General features: G+C 38.0%; 2 protein-coding genes across 7 annotated transcripts in view; one reads left to right on the top strand and one right to left on the bottom strand.

Annotated features, from left to right (window-relative positions):
• Positions 1–7,330, bottom strand: part of tex11 (testis expressed 11) — a 33,943-nt gene extending 26,613 nt beyond the window's left edge. For 3 of the 5 annotated variants that reach the window (XM_057849761.1, XM_057849760.1, XM_057849758.1), the window contains exons 1-5: positions 7,124–7,330; positions 4,450–4,562; positions 4,304–4,388; positions 4,155–4,234; positions 3,994–4,074 (exon numbers count right to left, since the gene is read on the bottom strand). In XM_057849761.1, the coding sequence (XP_057705744.1) occupies positions 3,994–4,074; positions 4,155–4,234; positions 4,304–4,388; positions 4,450–4,562; positions 7,124–7,151 (387 nt within the window). In that variant the 5' untranslated portion in view covers positions 7,152–7,330. The remainder of the gene's footprint in view (positions 1–3,993; positions 4,075–4,154; positions 4,235–4,303; positions 4,389–4,449; positions 4,563–7,123) is intronic. The other 2 variants (XM_057849762.1, XM_057849757.1) reach the window with 2 other exon arrangements.
• Positions 7,331–14,188: 6,858 nt separating this feature from the next.
• Positions 14,189–19,433, top strand: part of kdrl (kinase insert domain receptor like) — a 106,675-nt gene continuing 101,430 nt past the window's right edge. For both annotated transcript variants that reach the window (XM_057850340.1, XM_057850341.1), the window contains exon 1: positions 14,189–14,633. In XM_057850340.1, coding sequence (XP_057706323.1) covers positions 14,570–14,633 — 64 coding nt within the window. In that variant the 5' untranslated portion in view covers positions 14,189–14,569. The remainder of the gene's footprint in view (positions 14,634–19,433) is intronic.

The raw sequence follows: 19,433 nt of genomic DNA on the forward strand, positions 1-19,433 counted from the left end.
TAGGTTAAAGCCTTACAATCTCTCTCCCTATGATTAGACATATCATGGAAAGCAATGTGGGGAAGCAATGTAGCAATGGATCTTTTTCTTAACACCTTATGTTATTTCCCAACGCAGAGAAGATATGTCAATTGGTAGAACTACGCACAGTCATGGTTCCCCTTCCCATCATGCATTTGGGTTGAATGGCTGCAGTATCATTTACTGAAAGCTCAACAAATACACTAGATGGCAATATTTAGTCACAATATACAAAGTCACAAGTCTTTCTATCCGTGGATAACTCTCACAGAAAGAAAGTTAATAATGTAAATGCCATCTTGAGGACTTATTGTCATAATAAACAAATACAGTACTTATGTACTGTACGTTGAATGTATATATTCGTCCGAGTTTTATTTCTTTTTTTCTTAATGCATTGCCAAAATGTATATGATCGGGAAAAATGATCGGGAATGATTGGAATTGAATCGGGAGCAAAAAAAAGCAATCGGATCGGGAAATATCGGGATCAGCAGATACTCAAACTAAAACGATCGGGATTTGATCGGGAGCAAAAAAACATGATCGGAACTACCCTGATTAATAATATATATTAGGGCTGCAGCTATCGATTATTTTAGTAGCTGATCAATCGATGAACTAGTTAGTTCGATTAATCGAGTAACTGGATAAGGAACATAAAAAATTAAAATACCTGAGCTGAGCCTCTAACAGTATAAAAAATTAATAAACGAGGATCTAAGTACAACAAAAGAACAATTGGCTAACTTACAGAGCAAAATTCTGCTAACTTAAATGCTAACTTTTTTTTTTTTTTACAATGCTCTTAATAAATGGTTCAAACAAATATTCCCACAAAAAACGGCTAAATATACCTATAAACTAAATTACGAATGCATTAAAATAAACATTAGCTCAAACAAAAACTTAGCTTATGCTGGTCTTAACACGGAGCAGCTGGATTCAGCCATGTGAAATGTCATTTATTTCATATTCATTAATGCCACTAGAGGACAGTGTATACACCCAAATAAATAAAATAAATGCAAACACTTTCAAAACAAACCATTGCAACGCCACTGTAATTAAATGAATACTCGAAGGAGCAAAATTTAATTCAAATCTTTTTTCTAAACAAATTACTCGACTTAATCGATTAATCATTGCAGCATTAATGTATATACAGTGGGGAAAATAAGTATTTTGTCAACCACTAATTGTGCAAGTTCTCCCACTTGAAAATATTAGAGAGGCCTGTATTTGTCAACATGGGTAAACGTCAACCACGAGAGACAAGATGTGGGGGGAAAAAAACAGAAAATCACATTGTTTGATTTTTAAAGAATTTATTTGCAAATCATGGTGACAAATAAGTATTTGGTCAATACCAAAAGTTCATCTCTATACTTTGTCATGTACCCTTTGTTGGCAATAACGGAGGCCAAACGTCTTCTGTAACTCTTCACAAGCTTTTCACCGACTCTTGCTGGTATTTTGGCCCATTCCTCCATGCAGATCTCCTCTAGAGCAGTGATGTTTTGGGGCTGTCGTTGGGCAACACTGAGTTTCAACTCCCTCCATAAACTTCCTATGGGGTTGAGATCTGGAGACGGGCTAGGCCACTCCAGGACCTTGAAATGCTTCTTACAAAGTCATTCCTTTGTTGCCCTGGCTGTGTTTGGGATCATTGTCATGTTGAAAGACCCAGGCACGTCTCATCTTCAATGCCCTTGCTGATGGAAGGACATTTTCACTCAAAATCTCTCAATACATGGCCCAATTCATTCTTTCCTGGACACAGATCAGTCGTCCGGGTCCCTTAACACATTCTCCCAGTCCTCTTCTGGATCATCCAAATGCTCTCTAGCGAACCGCAGACGGGCCTGGACGTGCACTGGCTTCAGCAGGGGGACACGTCTGGCAGTGCAGGATTTAAGTCCCTGGCGGCGCATTGTGTTACTGATAGTAGTAGTCTTTGTTACTGTGGTCCCAGCTCTCTATATGTCCTTCACTAGGTCCCCCCATGTGGTTCTGGGATTGTTTTGCTCACCGTTCTTGTTATCATTCTGACGCCACGCGGTGAGATCTTGCATGGAGCCCCAGATCGAGGGAGATTATCAGTGGTCTTGTATGTCTTCCATTTTCTAATAATTGCTCACACAGTTGATTTCTTTACACCAAGCGTTTTACCTATTGCAGATTCAGTCTTTCCAGCCTGGTGCAGGTCTACAATTTTGTCTCTGGTGTCCTTCGACAGCTCTTTGGTCTTGGCCATAGTGGAGTTTGGAGTGTGACTGACTGAGGTTGTGGTCAGGTGTCTTTTATACCGATAATGAGTTAAAACAGGTGCCATTAATACAGGTAACGAGTGGAGCCTGGTTAGACCTCATTAGACCTCGTTAGAAGAGGTTTGACCTCTTTGACAGCCAGAAATCTTGCTTGTTTGTATGTGACCAAATACTTATTTTCCAATATAATTTGGAAATAAATTCTTTAAAAATCAATGTGATTTTCTGTTTTTTTTTTCCACATTCTGTCTTTCATGGTTGAGGTTTACCCACGTTGACAATTACAGGCCTCTTTAATCTTTTCAAGTATATATATGGCGGAAAACACTCAGGTGACTTGAAATTCCGCTCTGAGACCCCCAATTTGGCCAAATTTCAAAATTGTTCTATCTGCACGTGTGATATATCATTGGAAAGCTTAAAATCTCAGTTTTCTGGGGGGGAAAATATTTGAACAGGAGGGCATTTAAATAAAATAAAAAATTTAAACAGCGAAACACTATCTGGAGGTGAGAGCATGCGAGAGCCGAATTAAAGACGCCATTACTTTAACGAGATATTACTGCATACTTACCTTGTTTTGATCCAAAAACTCCATGTAGCATGTATCACTGAGTGTCAAGACACAGCTGTGAATGGCCACAGCTGGATTTTTTGGGGATTTTATTAATGAAACATGGTAATATAATAAGGGTTGCGATGCAGAAATTGCAGACATCAAGGAGTGGTCGAGATGTTCTTTTTCATATATTTAACCGTTTAAACGTTTTTTCTTCAATTTTTCTTTCTTCTTTGAATCGATTATTTATCATCCAACATATCGGAGAAAATGCGACAGTAACAAAAAAATACAATGAAGCGATAGTTATGAGGTAGATATCCGTGACCTTTTTACAGACACCATTTTTTTCATTGTGACGTAATTTATTTAAAAGTTTAAAATATGCGAGTGAAAAAAATGTTTAAGTCGTTTTTTTTAAACTAAATATTAGACATCAATTCATGATTCTAAGCTAAAAATGATAGACATTTCGAATAATGAATGTAATTACTGAGCTTCTTTTTATGGCTGGGTTGAAACAAAAGCGGTTGCGCGACATCTGTAAACGGGGGTTTTCAGGGTAAAACAGACAAATTAAAAATAATTTGGGGGCTTAATGCGCCATGAATCTGCTATGGCAGCATATAGACATATTTTTGTATCAAACAACAGTTGTTTTGGCTTAAAATACAACGGTTTCTTTTAAAGAGGAGTGCAAGAGCAGAAACTGCTTTTTCAGTCTTGTCTGTCTTTTCCGCCATATATACACTGTGTATACGTGTGCATATACATATATATATATATATATATATACATATATATATATATATATATATATATATATATATTATTTTTTTTTTTATTTTTTTTATTATAAATATAAAGAAAATCAGGGTTATAATTAACACTTACCATCCACATATGTGAACATCCCCATTTTGGGTCATGAAGGCATCACAAAATGTTAATATTGTGTTCTTTTGTCAAGTTGAGTTTTTTTTTTTTATTACAAAAAAAAAAAACACTTGTCCTATAGAGGGTTAAGACTACTTCTAAAAAGTGTGTAACAAAACATTCTTATGATCTCTGTACATAGACTAGTTTGACCTATGTGTTGCTGTTGTGTGATAAATTGAAGTTGGTCGAATTATCTTATCTCACCTTAACAGCGAGCCCAAGGAAATGATCCGCCATCTGATAATTGTTGCAGTCTAACCAGGACTTTCCAGTTATGCTGGTCATCTATAAGGAATAAACACTGACAATTACAGTATGCTCGCTCATGTTCTGATTCACAAGAGCCGACGTAGGTAAGTGCTCACCGTGATCTTATTGCGGATGGTGCCCTCTGTTGGATGAACAGGCTCAGAGCGGTACAGCAGGCTGTATGCGGCATTGCACACTTCAAAAGAAGAATATTCTTGGAATATTGAAACTTCCAATTCCAAATCTTCATTGTATGCTTTTATACCTTTGGCTTTCTGACTTTGACTGAAAGATTCGCCAATATTCTGAACCACAGCCCAGTTCCACAACTGGATGGCACATTCTTCAAGCTGCGTACGGAGGAATTGGAATGTAAATTATGCTGGGTTGCAGGCAAAAAGATGAGTATACCTGTGGATTAGCAACTTTCTCGTCATCTTTAAGAACAGATACTTCAGAGAAGATCGTGTCAATCAGCTCACTCGTATTTGGTTGCTGATTCTGCACAAGATCAGCTGTGAGGCCTGAACACACAATAATGACATGCATAATTGTAGCTTTAAAAAATGGGACAAATATTTATTCTAAATGTCTGAAAAAATTGGAGTCAGCGCTTATCGGGATACATTTTGTTTGCTTATGGTAATCACTTAGCTACGGAGTAAATTATAATATATTTCTGACTAATATCATAACGGACAGGGGTGACTAACAAAGTAGTAGGACCATACCATACAGTAGTATGTTTTGGAAGTTCAAGTCACATTTATTTATATAGCCCTGGATCACAATAAACGTCTTAAAAAGCCTGGTTTCACAGGCCCACAGTTGACAATTACGACATCCACTGATCTGAACCCCCGAAAGAGCAAGGGAAAAACCCAACAGGGGATAATAATGCATTAATGTAGGGTGGGTGAAAAGTAACTAGGCATTGAAAAAAAATCCAAGTGATCTTACCAATTTTCGTCACTTCTGATGAATACTTAATGAAATCCAACAACTAAAAACGCTATTAACTGCGCAATATTTACTACGTATTTTAATAATGTATGGAATGTTCAATTACAAAATTGTATTATTTTAGTTGTTTTATGAAAACCTACCTTTCTAGGTTTTCTTTTAGTTTTCATTTTTGCATGCTGTGATTTTATGTAGGAGTAGGACCTTCACATCATCTGTTGAATAGTACTGTACTGTGAATACTCCTGTGATAGTACTGTGAAAGTTTGAAACTCTGATAAACTGCAAAAAATTCAACCCAAAATCTTGATCCACCTTGTCTTTGGTTTACGTTGACTAGAAACTGATGAGTTTTCCCAGTTTTAAATAGTAATAACGTTTTTCAATGTCTGAGAAATGCAATGTGTTACACAAATTACTAATCCTCTGGCGAATAGACTAAGTTTGAGAACGATAAACCGATACGACCGAACCTCCGGTTTTACAGGTGAGAGATACAGCTGTATCGATAGTAAAGTTACCATTCGACAGTAATTAGCCATTAAGAATCGGCTTTTAATGCCTAGTTCAATGCATTGCTTAATATGATAATAATTTAGCTTTTACCTCAAATGCTGCGCTTGTGTCAATCACCACACAGTGCACTTAGATTGTGACCGCCGTCGTGGTTGCCTCAACTTCCCATTCATTTCGGCAAAACCGCTACTAGTCGCCGTCATTACCCAATCGTCACGGGCATGTCATAACAACACAAGAGCTAACAAAACCACTGTAGCGTTTTCTTCACAGCCCAAAACGAAACTAGTAGTGGTAACGAAGCAACATACTAAAACAATGGACAGTTTGCGCACCATGCCAGCGACGTGCAGCGATTGATTTTCAACGCACCCAGGAAAACAAAAGTCGGACTTTGAAGTGACAAAGGTAGCCAGATCTGTTCACATGGGACAGAGCTAGTGTGACGTGTGAAGCGGTACAGAGATCGTGAGTTTTTAACCCTGAAAAATAACCTACTACAACGGTGGAAAGGGCGGCATATTGTTTCCACGAAACGCAGTCTACTTAAACATGAACATGTGGATCAGTAGATCTTCCTCAAGAAAAATCTGCCCTTCAAAAAAGATATAGACAGTGATGAGGAATAAAAAAATGTGGAAGCACAGGCATAAGTGAATGACTTTGCTGTGTATAAGGTTAAAGTAATGATTATACACCTGTCTGGCTACAATGCCATATTTTTATTCCCCCAGTTATACCAGTGGTGAAGCACAATTTATTATTTATAATAACACTAGCAGGTTTAATTATTTTTTTCTGGAACTGCTGCATATAATTAAAAATGTTTTGCTTGTAAGATGTTTACGTTAAAAGTTTGCACTTAAATTACTTACCTATTGTGTTCAAAACACCAGGAAATACAGTAATTAAATTACTGCACTTTATTGTTGTCTGTCACCGGAGTTTTATTTTATTATCAATGCCATCCAACAAAACGACTGTCATATAGTAAGTTTTTTTTTTTTTTTTTTGTTTCATAAAAAATAAAAGATAACATTGGTATGAAATTGTGTTGTTTAATTTAATCTTTAATTTTTTTATGATTAAAATACTGTACGAACACACACAACAAACGTTTACTATCGTATCGTTTTTAATCTGTATCGAACCGTATCGTTCTTAAACTGTATCGAATCACTCGGCCTTAAAAAGTGTATCGTTTTTTAATCGAATCGTAACCTGTGTATCTAGATACATATCGAATCGGCTTCATGCCAGAGATTCCCAACCCAAGAATAGACATGCTAATTTCATGCTCATTTCCATAGATAAAATGGAGTGCATTTTCAATTTGTTCTTATTGACTGGAGTCCTTGGCTTTATATTTGAGTGAATTATGGTACGCGTCGATGTATGTTTGATCTAGAAATTTAGTAAATGACTTCAGGCTTTGAGTTGGTTACATTACATAGTCCATCTGATAGCTTCTATTTAGCTTTAGCAACGTAGCCTATCATTTTGTTAGCTATATGGACACAATTCGTCAACAAAACTATCTATAGGTGATAAAAACGAGATTTGACATTTGCTGTCGACATTTTATTATCGTTATTATTATTCTTACGTGCCACTGACGAAATAATCTGCTCCATCTCGGAGGTCTCACCAGCGGGAAAACACTAGGACGTTTACTTCCACCTCGCAGCTAACAAAACAGGTCCTTGAAGGTAGGAAAAATATATTTTTTTAAAAGAGGCCCAAATTTGCTCAAGTTAAACACGTCTTCTTTATGTTTTGACCACCTCACCAAAAAATAAGTGCTACTAATATCGTCTTTAAAATGTGTTTTGTAAGTAATTACTTTATAACTAACAACGATTTTTTCCCCACAGTTGGATACCAATGAGATTGTTAATATAATTATTTATAGTGATCCCCCTCGTTTTTCGCGGTGAATGGGGACCCCCCCACCCCACCCCCCGCGCGAAAATTGAAAATCCGCGAAGTAGAGGTGGAGCTTATTTATTTATTTATGAATTGTTTATTTGTGTTTGTTTGTTTGTTTGTTTGTTTGTTTTTTGTGTGTGTTCAATGTATTTATTCAGGTTAAACAACATTGAAAAGAGATACGTAGACACATATATACCCCCCAAAGTATCATTTAAAAATATGTTTGGAAATGCATATTTTTTATAAATAGTTTTTAAGCACTTAAAATGTAATGATTACGATATAAATGAGACATATAGAAATGAAAAAAAAAATTTTTTGCACATTTATGCATGCCTATATATTTTAAATAAAATACTGTATTATTTATTTATTTTAATTGAAAAAAATCCGCAATGGACAGAGGGCGCAAAGTTTTAAGTGAGAAGTAGCAAAGGATCACTGTATTTACAAATGAGTATTTTACACACATAAAACGCAATCCAAAACAACAAGGCATGTGCCGGTATGATATTCTGACGGTATGACAACCTTAAGCCAAAACCCTAACCCTAACACTGAGATACCTGGGTTTAAAAAGAAAAGAAAAAAAAAAAAACATTTTTCCATTTAAAAGGATTTTTATTTTTCAAAACATAAGCAAATTGGAACAATGTTAAAGTAAAAAAAAAATACATATTGTAAATAAAATTAAAATAATTGTAGTCCTTTAGCTGAGCCTAAACCCACAGACACAGATCAACATTATTACCATCAGAATGGTAAATGGTGTACAAAAATGTAATTATTTTCCATAAACAGGCACATGTGTATGACTCGTATCATGTTTATATATAAACACACTGTCTTTCTCAACAAAGACAGTTGCCAGAGAGAAAACAACACTGCATGTTTTACCACCGTTAGACACACTAAACACGCTGGCGTTAACTCTCATAGCTGGTGAGAAACATTCATGACAGTGTTTACTAACCTTTAATTTTGTATAAATGCGAAATCATATTGGAGGTATTGCGTCCTCGGCAGCCACCCTCCGCAAATATGTTTTCCATGTCGGTTGGCCCTCCTCCTCTAAACCTCAGCCGTCTGTAACTTTTCTTTAGCCAAAGTATTCCCATACCAGCGATTTCGTTTTTTTTTTTTTTATGGGGGAAAACGGCCAGGAGTTTGACCTCCTCCAGTCATCGTGTAGCACAGTTGACTCACTGAAACTGAGCAACAACCGTTGGGGGAGGGTTGAGCCTTGCAGCTGCAAGCGAGGGATTCCTCCATGCATTTTTGAGACATAAAAGAAATTGCTAATACCTTAGGGACGGTTTTTGCGGTTTTGAAACCTTGACGTTTTCATATCACATTAAACCTTGGAGCCGGTAATCGGCACATGTCTAATTTCAATTAAATTCCTTTTTGTTGACAAGAAAAATTCTACTGCAGAGGCAACATTCTTTGAAACACACTGAGAAAGAAATAAACCATGCAAATACGATAAAAATCAGTATCTTTTGCCAAGAAACAGTGAAATCCAGTTTCATCATGACATTCAGCTCCAGTAAAACCAATGTTTTGGTCTAAAGCTACGAGTGTCCCATTTCATAGATTCTATTTCTTCACTGATTCATTCTTTCAAATTGGTATTTTTGCATACCAATATTTATGATTCAGAATCTTAAAGGGCAGAGTCATCAAAATATCATTTTGTTGGTGTTGGTGCAGTTTTGTTCTCAGATAACGTCTTGAGCACAGCACTAGTGTTTGCGTTCAACCACTCTGTTTGGAGCACCAGAATAATCCAAAACAAGACACTTTGAAAAAAAATATCCTCCCATCTAGGCCAGCAACTTCCACCAATTGTCTCAGAGGCCACTTATCAGTTCGGAAGGTGAAAACAATCTACAATCATTTCTTTTTAACGTACAGTACGAGTACTGTACTGTACTGTACTGTACTGTACTGTACTGTATAACCTTCATATCAGGATCATGTTTTTGTGTCATTGAGTGTGCTAGGCGTCCAATCCATTTTGACTGGGAGGCCTGAAAGCAATCATTCGCTGTCAGCCTACCCTATTCAAAATTGATCGGACATCTAGCGCTGTCCATAGAAGCACACAAGTTAAATGACTACTATTCATTTAAAAGAAGCCTTTACTTGCCTATTTTTAACCCTATGTTGTTCATCTTTTCAATCGTAGCAAAGCTACAATACAAATAAGAACATCTGTATTCCTCCCTCATACATACAGTAACAATAAAGGTCTTGAATCTTTAAATAGGGTGACATGACTAATTATCCAGTGCAAATCAACACTATTCCAGATGTTAACACATGAATACCTTCATGTTTTTTTCTGTTCCAGATATGCAGAATCCTGATTGGGACGGAAAGGTAAGGCAGGATGTGCTTATTTACAGTGCCTGCATGCTACTGTGACCTCTCCACAGTCAAGTAATAAAATAAAACTGTCTGCAGCACATCCATACTCTGCGGGGTAGTGCTGGACAAAAGGGGATTATTTATGTTGATAGAAAAAGTGGCACATCCTGTTTCGAAAGCTAAAAATAAAACCACAAATATTTACGTGAAACAGTGAGACTGATAAGTGATATTGAATTTCCTCTTAAGTGACTACTGTAAGGTTTGATTGGATCAGAACAACACAGCACTAAGGTCAGTTATAACAAGTCTATGAAATAAAAGCTCGAATCAGTGTTTCTTGCTGTCTGCACAATGAAACTCTGACTTTGGCGCCAATGTAGAATATAAAACTTGACAGATTAATAATATGCAGATCTTGAGCAATACATTGGGTAAGATACGATGCAACCACCACAACATCGTTGTCTCTGTGATATGCCGTTTTGTTGAAATGGTTTGAATTCAAATGAAAAGTTTTAGCGCCAAAATTCTCAAAAATGACAAAACTCTATTGTATTTTTTAGTTAGTTTGTTTTTTTATTTAATTGTTTGTGTTAAATGTGTACATATTGTATTACAGTAAATCTATCAAAAGCCTTAGAGTCCATTCGAATCGTGGCAGGCTTGGTATAATCGACAAATTTCATATCATTCTCCACAGAATACATACAGTATTGTTATAGTATTGTTATGAATTTGGTGATTTACACATCTTATTATAGTAAATATAATAATTTATAAATGAGCCGATTAGATTACTAACCACAAAAATAATCGGTTATTCATCGACTTTCAAAAACGTTGTGACATACCCAGACCAAAATAGCTTATCTTTTCTTCAAATGTTAGATTTTCATTAGTATTAGTTTCAGGGTTTGTTTTCTTGGTTTTTTGTTTTGTTTTGTTTTGTTTTGTTTTTTAATATGGAGTATATTTGGTTTGCATAGTTCTTATAAAAGTGGAACTGAAATTCCCAAACTTAATAAAAAATTGAATGAATGTACTGTCATAAATAAATGAACACTCTTAAAGAGACAACCCTCTGTCTCAGCCCTGTGACCTTGACTGCTTGACCCCAAAATGTAATCCCCTTCTCTGTTTCATATAACCAAAATATCCTGCAGGTTTGATAATAACCACTTTATTCATTCTTGAGTTATCTTAAACACAAACCATAGACTTAACCATCAGTTGGCAAGACAGCTCCCACAAACATTGCGTCACGCCTTCCCATTGGGGGCCGACCCAGGCAGAGCGTTTGGCTTTCACTGCGATAAACTCAAACACACGCTGCGTTCAAACGCCGGATTTAGTTGAAAAAAGGACAAAAGTTTTACTGCATACAAGCAGGCAGAGTATCTCAAGAGTGATTTGGTCAAGGTTTCAAGGTATGTATTATACCAGGGGTGTCCAAACTTTTTGCAAAGGGGGCCAGATTTGGTGTGGTAAAAATGTGGGGGGCCGACCTTGGCTGACGTCTTTTACGTAGAACAACATATTTAGGCAAATTTTAGCAAGCCATTTTGTGTGTCACATTTGCTTTATTATTTTTTTAAAATATTTTCAACAATCTCGCAACTAGCCTGTGTGGCGTTCTCTTTCGACTCTTGGGCTTTTGAAAACTAACTTCAAGTTGCTTCAATTTCTCGCTGCGTATCTTCCCTGTAATCTTGTCGTACATGTCAGTGTGTCTTGTTTGGTAATATTGCCTCACATTGAACTCTTTAAAAACAGCGAGTGTCTCTTTGCAAATGATGCAGACACTGTTGTTGCGTATTTTAGTGAAAAAACAGTCAAATTTCCACCTATCCTTGAAGCAATATTGAAATCATTGTGAATGAGCCAACATTAGTTGGTTGTCTGTTGGTTTAGTTGTTTTTGTCTGTTTTTCCTTTTTTCTTCTTTTTCATTGTGTGGACAGGAGTATCGAGTAAGGATGCTGGACAATGAAATCAGGGGTGGGACAAAATAAGTTTTTTTCTTCTTCCCACTCCCTTTCGAGTGCAATTATTTTTGTTGAATTATATTGTATGTTTTTTTTCCTTTTGTGTGTGCATGATCGAAATAAAGAAGTTTCATCATCAAGCGTCGGCCAACGCAGTCAGCTTTTTTTTTTGTTGTTGATTATCGCCATTTTAGAAAATTGTAAGTAAAGGGTCACACGGGGTAATGTTGCTTAGAGTGCTGCTGCCTTTTAGTGGGTAAATGAGGAGCAGCATTTAGTATGTAACCTACTTCATATGCTGGTAGCAGTGCTGCTGACCAATTCATTAAGTCTGTGTGCGGGCCAGACGTTATTGAATTTATGACAGAGGCTGGGGGCCGGATGAAATTTGACCACGGGCCGCATGTGGCCCCCGGGCCGGACTTTGGACATGTCTGTATTATACAAAATAGCCCCATGCATGCAGTTTGAAACGTGAAAAATGGGAAAAATTAGCGTAACTTTAGCTCGAAATATTTATGTAAAATGAATGATAACTGCCTTTTTTTTTTTTTTTTTTTGCTTTTAACCAAGAATCTAGACTATTTTAATGTTCATATCCACAGAAATTCCGGGATGTACACATTTACTTAAAAAGGTCTTTGTTTTGTGATGGCTGCTACATTAGATTTACACAATTGCTTGATTTCAGCTCGAAATATTTACGTAAAATCAATGATAACTGCCCGTTTTTTGTTTTTTTTTTTGCTTTTAACCAATAATAATCTAGACTGTTCTATATTCATATCTATAGAAATTCCAGGATGTATGCGTTTATTGGCAAGAATTTTCAACTTAAAAAAACACTTTGTTTTGCGATGGCGGCCATGTTGTATCCATACCCAGTAGCGTAACTTTACATTCAAATGTTTTTTGGCAAAAAAACACATCTTTATCAGCTGATGGATGAAGGCGTGACTCACCTGTCAGATTGACAGGCAAGTCACACCAACACCAGTGACCCTCTGAAGAAGGCAGACGTGTTCGCCGAAACATGTCAGGTAATTAAATCACCTACTATTGTCTGGGATAAAAGAAATTTTTTGACTAATCTATAAGTGTAGGCAAAATGAACCCAATACAACTATTAAGGGAGTATGTCATACTCTCAATGTGAAACATTAAAATTGTTCAGACCAACCGGACACTTAGACTTCCATTCTCAGTGTGAAACAGCTGAACAGGACAGGTTTAAAAAAAAAAAAAAAAAAAGAGAAAAATATAGCAGTAGGCCATAGGCTCCTACGGATTGGCCCTGTGTCCCGTCAACCGATAGTTAAGTCTATGGACAAACATATATCAAACAAAGACATACGGAACTGAACACATAACCTCTGCCTCGTTTCATGTGAGAAAATGAATTTTCAAGTTTTTGGCTGCCATTGATCGCAATGGACGTCCAATCCAATTGGACTGGGCCATAAGTGGATTTCAAGGGGGGGCCAGGACCCCCTGGTGGCCGAAAAGTGTCATTGCATGTAATTAACTTTCCTATATATATATATATAAAAGTTGTACAGCAATAAAACTGCAGCAAAAATGAATGAAATGAACAAAAAAACATATTTTCATAATGGGTCAAAATTATTTTTTGAGCACCTTGGATGGTCATTTGCTTTGCATAAATATATATATATATATATATATTAGAGAAAAAATATTTTTAAAAATGATTTTTATCTTTGATTGAAAATATTTATTTTAATTGAAGCAACTTTTTGGGGGACCTTTTGGCTCCGCCCAGGGGATACATTTTTTGACTGGAGCAACTACATTGGCACGACACCGGCGGGTGTACCAAATTCAATGGATGACGATCTTGGCGAAAAGTATTGCCTAAGCTGCCTGATTTAGAATCCCCTCAAGAATGATGGGAAACAAAAAACGCGCATTGTCAACTTATTAATATGAATATTCCTGTAAGTTAATTTTATTGCTGACACTGCGTTTCGGGGTCATCAACATCTTGTGCCCCCCCCCCCCCCCCCCCCGTCAAACTCCGCCTATGGACTGGGCGTTGGGCTGGCTAAAAGTGATTGAATGGGGGTGGGGGTTAAATTGAAAAAAATAATAGAATACTTACTGTTTTTTAGCCCTTTTTGGGAGGCTCTCCTATTCCAAATGGATTGGACGTCGTCTGTCGCCGTCAATGGCAGCCAATGAGTTAAACCCTGCTTTGGGTATGTCTCCATCACCCCCCTCAAACCACCCCCTGTTGACTTGCTTGTGTGTGAATCTATGAGGAAAAAACAGTAGAGGAATGTCTTTCGAGGTGACGTCGCTTGCTTCCCCCGTTCCCCCTCCCATAAAAGGTGCCTGACGTCCGGGCTGCTCAGTGAGCACACGCCGGCACTGGGAGGTCGTCCCTGGTTCATCCCGACTCTTTTTTTTTAATTATTTTATTTCTCTCGCCAAATTTTTTTTTTCTTTTCATTTTTGCAACATTTTCTGGCATCCTCTTTTGAATTCATCTCCCTTCTCGTCCCTGGGAGCGAACACCTGTCCGGAGGAGACGGAACCAGAGCAGCGGGAGTCAGGGAGGAGACCTCCCCCGCCGAACGCGTGATGGCAGCGGGGAGAATCGCGGCTTCCACCTGAGGCTTCCGTCGGTGCTTTCCACCTCTCCGCCGAACAAACTTTTCACACATTTGGAATTATTTACCCAAAAACGAGGGGCTGTTTTTTTCATTTTTTGGATACTTTTTGGAAGCTTTTAAAAGGATGATGGAGTCTCGTGACTGCGTCAAACTCGCAGTCATTTTGTGTTGTTTGGCCCTTACAAGTGGTAAGAAAAAGTCTACCGGAATAGTTTTCACTCATAATTATGTTTAGGGCACATGTGGGAATTGTTTTCACTTTTAAAAGCGTAGAGGTAATGCAAGTATGTTTTATATCATATGAAATGTGCAATTTTCCCATTTGACAACTAATTACCCATTAGTTTGTTGACTTGAATAATTTAATGAGTTTCCATTTTTTTGTGTGAAATAACAATGAGATTTGAAAAAAGAAAATGTCAAGCCAATTTGAGATCCTTTTCAATCATTTCCACGTGATATCCAATAAGCCTGTTCACTTTCATCTCATATTCCAAAACCAAAGTCCATTATGAATGCAATGTCTTGTCGTCTTTTCACTTCTTTCCCAATCCACTAGAGGTAGCCCTGTCCAATTGCAATTGTGAAATCATTATTGTGACAGTCATCTATGTGTAATTTTTCGTGTCAGAGCATTTGTGTGGGTGCAACATTGATTTATTGTTGTTTATATTGGTTTGTTTTTTGTCACAGACCGATTCATTGTAGGTTGCCATTCACGGTATGACAGGAAATGCATTAAATTTAATGAATGCCAAGAAACAAACCAAGACACACACACAAAAAAAACGTTAAAAATAATATATAATTATATATTCCTTAATATAGGTTTTGCAGTCATTTCCAGAGGTGGCAGAATTTTATGTTTTGCAACAGCTGAATATCACTTTTTTTAAACCAACCATTTGCCAATAACCCTTTATAGGGAACTCATTTAACTAATTGGTTGCAATTGACAGCCTTAGACGTCCAATCCGCTTTACCTGGAAGAGGTTGGCAGCGAATGATTAAAAAAATCCCAAAATTTCCGTCACAGAAGTTGTCACAAAAAGTCAGTGGCAAAAATTTGGTCGCAAAGAATTTTGTTGCGGTCGCAAATGACTCAGTCACGAAAAAAAATCTGTCGTAAAAATCAAGAGCGAAATATTCAGTTGCAAAAAATTCAGTCGTAATAATTGAATCACAAAAGAATCAATCGCAAAAAAATTCATTCGCAAAAATTCAATCGTGAAAAAATCAACGTAAAAAAATTTGGCTGTAAAAATTCAGCCGCAAAAACATCAGTGGCAAAAACTGCGTTCGCAAAAAATTACTTTGCAAAAAATTCAGTCACAAAAATTGAGCCTCAAAATTTCTATCACAAAAATTCAGCAATGAAAAATTCATGCGCAAAAAAATTAAATCGCAAAAAATTCAGTTGCAAGAATTAATTGGAAAAAATATCTTTGCACAAAATTCAGTTGCAAACAACTGATTTTCAACATTCGGGCAAAGACTGATTTTTTTGTGACTGATTTTTTAATGACCGAATTTTGATGCTGAATGAAAAATCAACTTTGAAAAATTCGGCTGTAAAAATTCAACTGCAAAAACTTCAGTGGCAAAAACTTAGTTTGCAAAGAACAGTCACAAAAATTGAGCCCCAAAAATGTTATCCCAAAAATTCAGCGATGAAAAATTCAGCCACAACAAAATAAGTCGCCAAAAATTCAGCACCAACAATTCATCCGCAAAAAATTTTAAATCGCAAAAAATTTATAAGAGTTATTAAGAATTAATTCGAAAAAATATCTTCGCAAAAAATTCAGTCGCAAACCACTCATTTGCAACATTCGGGCAAAGATTAATTTTCTTATGACTGCTTTTTTTAAATGACTGAATATTTATGCTGAAAGAACGTCTGTTCGAAATTCATATTCAAACTCCGATCACATTAAATTACATCCATAATTTTGTTGTTGAAACATTTCAGACGTTTTAAAGAAAAACATTCTTTTGAACAAATCTAAAAGATGATCATGTTGATGGATGTCCTTGGCACCCTGCACCTTTTGGGCCACTGACGTTCCAAATAAATAGCACATCCAAACAAAGGAAACAGTCTTCACGCTCACACCTTGCATTCTTGCTTGGGGCTACGCTTCCTTCACTGTCCACATACACAAAATGACGCGTGAGAAAGACACTAGGAGGAAGCGGATGGCAGGAAAGGTCGCGGATATGTCACATGCTACCTGAGCAAAGAATTCCTCTCGGATGTACTTGTGCTGCTAGTAAGCCCTAACTGACAAATGCATTGTTATTGCACAGGAGGAGATGCTGACTGTTAGAGCAATTAGTGAAGGAGCGGCCGGCCGTCTCCAGCTGAGATAGGACGCTGCAGTTTTGCTGATGATGATCTGTTCTGAATGATATTTTGCCAGGATTAAGCTTGGGGGTGGTCAAATTTGTGGTAAGGCGGTCAAATTATGGTTTGGTTCCCTTGAGGGGAGGTGCGATTCAGAGCATAGTTGAATTTCTTTCAGTCATTGGCTTCCATTGGGATTGAACAATCACTGCCATCTTTTCCCAGTCCAAATGAATTGCACGTCTATGGCCATCAATGGCACTGATTAAATGCCCGCCTTTCTAGTAGAAAAATGGAATTGATGTTTATTGCTGTCATTGGCAGTGAATTAGGTTAGAGTAAATATTTTCCCATTTATTTATTTTTAAAAAATCATTGTGAAAAATAGTAATTATTCTCTTTATTTATTTATTTTTTTATAAATTATTTAATTTTAAAAAATGAAGGGAAAAAACAGTACATATCTTATTTTTCAATAGTGTGTTTATTTCTAATTAAAAAATACAAAATATATATAAATAATAATACATTATAATTATACAGTACTATTGTATTGTATTAGTTTTAGTTTCCTATCGCTGTCAGTGGCACTGAAAAAATGTCATTCAATCTAGCTACCCCAATTAAAATGTCAGTCAATGGCAGTAAATAATCCTGAAGGACTCTGCGTTCGTTCAACATAATCGCTACAAAAGCTCCTTGAAATTGAAATCTCATGCAGGATTTACAAAGAATACAGAGCATAAGATGTGAGGCACAGAGCAATTTGTAAAGTTAAATTTCACACTTTACGGAGTTGAATTCATGTTGTGCCTCTTGGAGCACTTCTCAGTCAAAAGATTTGTCTACGAATGTGTTTTTATTTTTTCATTTTGTAATATTTGCAGCCACGCAATGAGCCTCTGCCGGACTTGGATAACCTCTGATTTTCCACTTCATCTTAATTGTCCGAGAAGCAAATGAAAAATACTCCCAAAGAAGCCAGACACAACATAAAAGTCAGCCTCTCACTTTATTATTTGAATTGAGCGATAAATCAATAAAGGAGATTCAGTTACAAACAAAAGTAAGCTATATTGCAGAGTTCTGAGTGGTCATGTGTTTTGTTTAATTGGTTTTTATTTGGGACAACCAAGTACCTATACTAGATGATGGTCCTTATCTAAACGGCAATTAATTGATTAATTGATAATGAACCTATTCAATTTTTTCATGGCGAATGATTTCAAAAATTGTTCAGACGACCCTGATGGACGGTAAAACAGGATTAAGTGAACCGGGCCCGGAAGAGTACCAGGCCTCCGCCCTGGAGCGAGGCCTGGGGTTTGGGCCCGTGTGCGAGTGTGCACAGCCCGAACCGGATACATTGACTTGTCGTCCCGTGGACCAACCAGCCACAGGTTGAATCCGCAGGGTCCGGTGCAATGTGGACCAGGTAGCAGACCAAGGCGGAGACCTTAGCTGTCTGATCACCGGTTTTGGAAACTGGCATTTGGAACATGGACACCATAGGCTGCCGGTTGATGATCGATTTTGTAATCATATCATCAGACCTGCAGCCGTATGTCCTGGACACTCGAGTAAAGAGAGGAGCAGAGCTGTCAACTGACCACCACCTGCTTGGGAGTTGGATCAGATGGCAGGGGAAGAAGCTGTACAGACCTGGTAGGCCTAAACGATTAGTGAGGGTCTGCTGGGAACGCTTGGCATAGGAACCTGTCAGACTGATTTTCAACTCTCCGCCAGAGCTTTGACCACGTTCCGGGGGCAGTTGGGGACATTGAGTCTGAATGGGCTTTGTTTCGCTCTGCCATGGTCGAGGCGGCTGCTGAGAGCTGTGGCCGCAAGGTAGCTGGGACCAGTCGTGGTGGTAACCCTCAAACCAGATGGTGGACACCAGAGGTAAGGGGGGGCATCAGGCTGCAAAAGGAGGCCTACAGGGCATCAGTGTCCTGTGGGTCTCCCGAGACAGCTGACTGGTACCGTTGGGCCAAGCAGAGTGCAGCTGTGGCAGTCGCCGAGGCAAAGACTCGGACGTGGGAGAAGTTCGGTGAGGCTATGGAGGAAGACTATCGATCGGCTCCAAAAAGGTTTTGGCAAACCGTCCAGCGGGGGGGGGCGGCATCTCGCCCACACTGTTTACAGTGGGGGCGGGGAGCTACTGACTTCAACTGAGGACATTGTCGGGCGGTGGAAGGAATACTTTGAGGACCTCCTTAATCCTACCAACATGCATCCAATGGAGGAAACAGAGCCGAGGGACCTGAGGTTGGTCGGGTCAATCATTTATGCAGAAGTCGCTGAGATAGTTAAATTACTCCGCGGCGGCAAGGCTCTGGGGATTGATGAAGTCCGCCCTGGGTATCTCAAGGCTTTGGATGTTGCAGGGCTGTCTTGTTTGACACTCCTATGCAACATTGTCATCAGGGGCAGTGCCTTTAGAATGGCAAACCGGGGTGGTGGTCCCTTTCTTTAAGAAAGGTGACCAGAGAGTGTGTTTAAACTATCAGGGATTACACTCCTCAGCCTCCCCGGGAAAGCCTACGCCAGGGAACTGGAAAGGAGGGCCTGATCGATAGTTGAACCTCAGATCGAGGACAAACAATGTGGTTTTCGTCCTGGCCGTGGAACTACAGACCAG

Source organism: Corythoichthys intestinalis, chromosome 11 (assembly GCF_030265065.1).
Source record: "Corythoichthys intestinalis isolate RoL2023-P3 chromosome 11, ASM3026506v1, whole genome shotgun sequence".
Taxonomy (NCBI): domain Eukaryota; kingdom Metazoa; phylum Chordata; class Actinopteri; order Syngnathiformes; family Syngnathidae; genus Corythoichthys; species Corythoichthys intestinalis.